The sequence below is a fragment of the Eptatretus burgeri genome, chromosome 8 (assembly GCF_056783735.1).
Source record: "Eptatretus burgeri isolate ZD-2024b chromosome 8, Ebu_testis_v1, whole genome shotgun sequence".
NCBI classification, from domain to species: Eukaryota; Metazoa; Chordata; class Myxini; order Myxiniformes; family Myxinidae; genus Eptatretus; species Eptatretus burgeri.
Genome location: NC_140968.1, coordinates 69,316,087 through 69,322,995, shown reverse-complemented (window position 1 = coordinate 69,322,995; position 6,909 = coordinate 69,316,087). Strand labels below are relative to the sequence as shown.

The 6,909-nt window shown below is 43.1% G+C and overlaps 1 protein-coding gene across 1 annotated transcript in view; it reads right to left on the bottom strand.

Moving 5' to 3' along the window:
* Positions 1-6,909, bottom strand: part of LOC147021976 (epithelial splicing regulatory protein 1-like) — a 60,266-nt gene that overhangs the window by 28,202 nt on the left and 25,155 nt on the right. The window contains exons 8-12 of the mRNA XM_085892470.1: positions 6,674-6,806; positions 4,441-4,480; positions 3,937-4,319; positions 1,851-2,072; positions 670-856 (exon numbers count right to left, since the gene is read on the bottom strand). Coding sequence (XP_085748596.1) covers positions 670-856; positions 1,851-2,072; positions 3,937-4,319; positions 4,441-4,480; positions 6,674-6,806 — 965 coding nt within the window. The remainder of the gene's footprint in view (positions 1-669; positions 857-1,850; positions 2,073-3,936; positions 4,320-4,440; positions 4,481-6,673; positions 6,807-6,909) is intronic.

Genomic DNA, 6,909 nt, shown 5'->3' with positions numbered 1-6,909 from the left:
ATATATATATATATATATATATATATATACATATACATAGATAGATATATAGCGTTTTTGGCCTCATCTCTCAATGGAGAAGAATCACTTTAAAAATTTTCATGTCCAGATCCGGATCTTCTCCAAAATCTAATCAGTTTGTCCTCGCCATGCACCCATGTCCAAATCTGTCCATAACTTTTTGAGATATCCTGTTCACAAACGGACAGAAACGGGTGAAAACAACCTCCGTCCACCCTTGGTGGCGGAGGTAATAAAATGGTTAAAGTTATCTGCTATAAAAGAGATCACTGTTCTGACGTTTCGGGCTGCATCCCTTGTCCGAGCCTCCTTTTCCCATTGGGAAATGTTTGAGTCGGGGAAGGGGATGGATACACTGCATACTGTAGTTTTAACTTGCTTTTTGTCCTTGTTTATTAATACGTCAGTCAAATTAATGCATGTGGATGCTTTCTTTCCAACCTTCAATCATACAAAACCAACTCTCAACAGCATTGGTTGCCATAGTAATGGAGTTGGTGAGACAATACACCTTGACACTTGAAGTTGATGATCGACCAATTACAAGATCAAAAACAACGATCAACAGTATTTAGCAATAATCAAGCAAACAGTTTGGATTCTGCAGAAAACACGGTAAACAGAAAGTAGCATTTCCTCTAGACATACATGGTGGTGGGCAGACACCGCTGCGGTTCAGCGATCCACCAAGCAGCACCATAGCCATCTCGGTAGTGGAACATGGAAACACCTCAACGTAGCGTTCACCCAGTGACAACTTATGGCAGCGCTGGGCAGCTCTCATGGCTGCTTCTGCAGACTTCATCTGGATGAATGCATCACCGGATGGTAGACCCTGCAGACGGCAGAAACCATGAAAGCTCGACTTCGAGATAAAAAGAATTGGTCAATGTGAAATTTCCAAATTACCCGCATGTCCTCATTTGCCAAAAGATCCAGAGTAGAAAATCGTTTTTTTGTTTTTGTTTTTCCAGGTACCACCACATCAGGTGGATGGTCAAATTGATACTTGTAGTGTTCGACATGATTGGACGTTTAGCCATTGCAGTTCATCCAATCAAGTTTTATAATTGACAAAACGTTTTACAAAGCGGTCAATCCTGATGATAATTCATGGATCGGTGTTTGTCGTGCTACTCCTCCGAGAGTTCTGGCCAAATTACATCCACACTTGCAACATTGGATCAACATGACCCCAAATAATGCATCGGGTGTTTTTATGTCTGCTGGTGGTCCTTGTGGAGGGGTTGGGGGGGACGCAAATTCTCTATGTAAATGTGTATCATGTAGCGCCACCTCCAGGTGGGTGAGGGTATTACAAGTCTTCACCGGTTCCTGTACAGTATTCCTGTCCACATTTTTCCAGTGCAGTGAGACGTTTTGAATTGCAAGCAGGAGGTATGTTTTTGCTTCATGCATGTAACCCGGGTTAGTATTATTTTGCCGATACAGAGCTGTCATTTGCCTATACACAACCCAAATAAAGGTACGCATCAGAAGAACGTGTTACATGCTTGGAACAAGATCACCTGCACGACAGGTACTCCGCTAGCTCCTTATAAACTACCGAACAGCAGAAAATTCCCTCATTTGTAATAATTATCTTGAGGATTTTTGAGAAATAAATATTTGGGTTATTTTTGATCTTGACATCTATGTAGGCTTGGTCATGAGAATGTCTCGGGTAAATAAATGTTTATACAAGTAGATACCCACACACCACACCACGGAGTTGTTGTGTGGGGGGAGGTTGCAAATGATGAACCAGTGAGCACATCTGGCATTTACAACAAGATAGTTTCTGCCTCAGGATACCGACAACCACCGACCTGCTGGTTTAGGATGAGGTGAACACCCTTGGACTTGACATCAGCTGCAGAATCTCCAAGGAAAGCCACAATCTCGTGCACCAATGCAGAATAAGGAAGGCCTCGCAGGCGAAGACAATCCCTTCCGCTGACCTCAATGCCTCGAAAACCCTTTGGCCTTGAGCCAAATGTGTGTAGCGCTGAAGGTAGACTGCTTGGTGTAACCTGGTAATGGTTGATCACCTGGCATATTGAGTAAAATAACTCAGTTGGAGGAAAACTTGAAGAAGAAAAAAATATATAGAATTGAACTCTACGACGTCGTGACGTCGACTGATATGCCTCCGTCCACATTATTACATCATTATGCAAACTTGTCCCAAGTTTGATTTAAATTCCTGAACCAAGATTCAAAGCATTAAATAATTCTGCCTGCCAGACCATGCGTCTGATCAGGTTGAAATTTTAAGCATATTCCCCATGACCACTGGATCAGAACTGATGTTTCACATTGACTCAGCAGTTCAAGAGAAAGTTTTTGTTTTTTTTAATATTTTTATTCAATCCAATATGGCTACCAGACCATGTGGCATTAATTATTCATGAACACCCTGGTATCCCAAGGCTTGGGCAACATGTGGGTGAAGTTTTCCCTCGACCTGTCAAGCTGTTCTGGAAGAGAAGTTAAAGGTTTATTCATTTAAAAAAAAAACATGTGACCTATGAAAAAGGTGGAGAACTTTTTGTTCCTCATGGATAGACGATCATACCTTTAAAGTTTTACCTCAAACTGTTTGGCCGTTTAAGACTTTAATTTTTTTTTAATGTTAAAAACAATATGGCTGATTAACATGAACAATGAAATCAATTTTTTCCCCTCCATACAATTTAGCCTGAGATGACCCTCAATTTTCATACTGCTCAATAAAGTGTTCGACGTGTGCAATTGTGACATCACGACAAAGACACAAGGACTTTACGTGACATGCACCAAGTTTCTTGACGTGCTCCAAGACACAAGGAGGACTTGACGTGCACCAAGTTTCAAATGTTTTTGGCCCCCCCCCCATGAAGCGGTTTCAGAGATAGAGGTCCAAAGTTTTTCCTCCCCCCCCCCAACATGGCTGCCACACCACATGACCTTTGACCATAATTATCATGAAAATATTCTGCACGAGTCGTCGCACCTTACAGAAAGCACATATTAATATAATATAATTAATAGGCTGCCGCTCAACGATTTAAATCATAACCCCACAAGAAATCGAAGTGTCGACATCACCCTCATACCGAAGAAAAAAAAAACAAAACAGGGAGTCTGGAACACTGACGCTAACCATTACATTGAGTGTTTCGACTTATGAGTAACTTACAAGTAACTTTTGTTGACGTGTGTCAACAATCGCGTAACGTGCCTGCAACTTATTCCCATCGCATGCGGAACGTGTCATACGGCAAGTACGTCGTAAAATGTTTAACACGTTTATAATTACAAGACATACGCCACTTAATACGACGTACGATAGCGTACTTTAGCGTTTTATTCACGCATACCAAACTTACCCATACCGTATTCGACGTGCGCCAGCGTTTTAGACGCATTTTTCAGAGGTCGGCATACGCTGGCAAGATCGCCAAGGTGTGACTGATGTTGACACTTCCAATTCTGCGGCAGTTATGATTTGAATCGTTGTGCGGCAGCCTTTTAATAGGCTACGTCACGTCATCGTCGGCGATGCGTGCAGCGCGCTATGCATAAGTTAGACTATCGTTGGGCATAGGTTGTGAAGGCCACCAACAGGCTCAGCATTCGTTGGTATAAGTTATCTAGAACACAACGAAACGTTCTGTGTCCGTTACTAATATGTTGTGCATACGACCAACTCGTTATGAATACGTCCGAATCTTTCAAAAAAAAACATCAAAAGTTCAACGTAAGCCAGCGTTTTACATACATTTTAATACGTTGCCATTGCTGGCTAAAACGTCAAGGTGTGACTGGGCCTTTATCAACTGCACAGCCAAAAAGTATTGAGCATCATTTGTGAACAAACACCAAAATATAGGTTGAAGAAAAATAATTGCATGACAATCAAAGCCGTCCCACCTGTTGAACCTCTGCAGCTGTGCTTGGAAAGATTTCTACATAACGCCGACCCAGAGAACGGCCATGCCAAGTCAATGCCTTTTGACACTCATCCTCGCTGGCAAGCAAGACAAATGCATCCCCAGTGGGCTGTCCATCACTATGCTTGACCAGCAGCACGCCTGCAGCCCCACCTGTAATAGTCACGCGAGTAGGCTCAACGTTCATTTCTTTCCTAGTTGAGTTTGGTCCCTCATTCTCCAACCCAAACAATGGATCGAATGCAGACTTGGAATTGAAAAAGGCAACAACTTGTTCCGCTGTTGTTGAGAAGGGCAGTCCCCGAATACGTATGATCGCTCGAGCGCCAGTGTTCACAAAGTCTACGACTTCGTCAGAAACTCCTGCCAAACGGTTAAAAACCAGGATAATCTCAGGCCAATTGAAGCAGAATGATCAATCTCAGTTCCAGATTTTTTTAAAAAGTAAAAATTAACTGGTGGTGATGGTCCCCAAAGAACCCACCAGCAATCTTTGTGAACTCTTCACTTGTTCCTCTGTAAATCTACACAGGGTGGGGAAACAAGCAAAGGTGGTCATACACCACCCAATTTTTATCCAATTAGTTCAAGTACAAAAAACGTTTTGCATCATTCAAGACAAGATTCACTCATGCATTCCATTCTAAATTTCCTGTACGAGTAACACGAAAAACAAAAAAATAAATAAGATTCCAGTTCACCCCGGCATGTCTGCATTTGGCCAATGGGTAAATGCTTCAAGTGCAATTGGACAATGGACAAAGACACAAGAGTGAAGTTCATATACATGGGAGTTTGTATTCTATTGTGGCAAAATGGAGCCCTCTGCTCTCCTCCCTCTCCCAGTGTCGGCTGGAGTTCCCCAAGGCAGTATGTTGGGCGTAGTCTTATTCCTAATCTACGTGAATGACCTCTCCGGTGCTCTGGAAACCCCCTTACTTTTTGAAAACGACTCCACAGTGTGTTGTCACAAAGGTCACATAGCCCAATTCTAGGCAGATTGCAGCTGCCTCTCTCTTTGGGGATCTCGACTTGATTAGATGCATCTGACAAATGGAACATGCCCCTTAAATCCTGGAAAATCTCACTGTCTCAGCCTGTCACTCTGGAAGGATTGTCAAACTCATCTATTTCCATGGTCAGCCACTGGAAGATCAGTCAACAAGCTTCTCGGCCTCACCAATCAGCCATGATCTCTCCTGGGCCAACCACAAAGGAAAGCTTGCCTCCAAACCCAGCTGCAGACTGGGCATCCTCCGTCGAGCAAAGTCTTTCCTTGGAAAATTAGAACTATACAGTCTGCATGGTCTCTGTTGATAAGTCATTGGAGTACTGCTCTCCCCTATGGGCTGGCACCCCAGCATGAGATCAGTCTCTCCTGGATTCTGTGGAATCTAAGATCAACAGTCTTTAAATCTCCCGACACGAGGCTTAAGCAGAACGTCCATTGCTCTCACATTGCAGACAGGTCAGTGGGTTTTTTAAATTTTATTTTATTTTTAAACTGACAATTCTCCAACATCAGCCCATCCTCAGACCCTCCCCGGCAACTTCAGGATGCACGTTTTTCCGGTAAACCTCTCCAAGTTAAAAACTTCAAAAATCCAGGCTGGCTGCACACCTAAACTCTTATTCCTCACTTCACTCATCGATGAAACTGCCTTTCAGAGGCTGTTCTCTCCCTCTTCCCACCAGAGCTTCAAGTACAGCACTTCCTGGCCCATGATCTTTATTAACCCTCCCTAATCCAACCTTCTTGCTGATTTTAGCATTTCCTCCCCTTTCTCTTTCTTTACATTCATGCCTAATTGTTATCCCGCTAACTAACTGTCAATTTAGCCTTGCTGTTGGAAAGAGGGGGAGAGAGATGCCTTGGATAAAACAAAAGCTGCACACAACCCTGGAGGATCTGAGCCACCTTTAAGTAACATAAAACAAACAATTTCTCTGCTCCCTTTAACCCATCACACAAGACATGCGATTGCCAAAAGGTGCCATTTAACCATTAAAGGTCTGTTTCAATATCCTAATGCGTTTGTTCAAAGATTTTCAGAAAGGAAGTTACTTTTTCACCAAAACAAGGAAAGGATTCATGTCCTACAAACGAACAGGTGTGCACAAAGACTCATGCACTCACATTTAAATTAATGAATGTTTAATATTTAAAGATTTATGAGATCAAAGAACAAAAAAAAAAATTAAAAAAAGGACTGCACACCCCGGACAGCTCACCTGGATCAGAAGCAACAGTCACTCAAACCCCACCTCTTCCCGCAGACCCCCTCAGGCCCCTATATATATATATATTTTTTTTTTAACATGAACAAACTGGTACATCATGGGTGATGAAGGTTGTGGTCAAGTTTCATTGAAATCATGTGTGTACTTTTGGAGAAGAGAGCAAATAGATATTTGGTGGGAGGGGGGGGTCAAAAAACCCCCATATACCCCCCTTAATGAGTGTAGATTTTTTTATGCAGTCAATAAACCGTTAGGCATCAGTTATGAAGCTCGTGGCCAAGTTTCATCAAAATTGCGTGTTTGGTTGAAGCAATGACTGAAGTGTTGACCGACCGACCGCACAAGCACACCGGACTAATTCCAGGTGAGCAAAAAAGGGGGTGAGGAGGGAAGAAAAGAATGGACATTGACATGGTTTATCAATAATTCCACACAGCATTTTCACTGGCAACAGGGAAAGGAGTGGACCAACTCACCTCAAGGTAACGGCTTCCCATGAAATGCTTGTTTCGTGCCAAAGCCAGATTTCGCTGCACCTTGTCGACAAATCTCACAAGCGCCTCACCATTTCGCCGACCATAAGCATTCAGGCACATTGCAATGCCGGCCCTGTATTTCGCGCACACACACCGGCACCGCACTGCTCTGTCGTCCAAACTTCGCACAGATAAACCGACAGGGAGAGACATCTTTATACACTCGACAGGGCAGG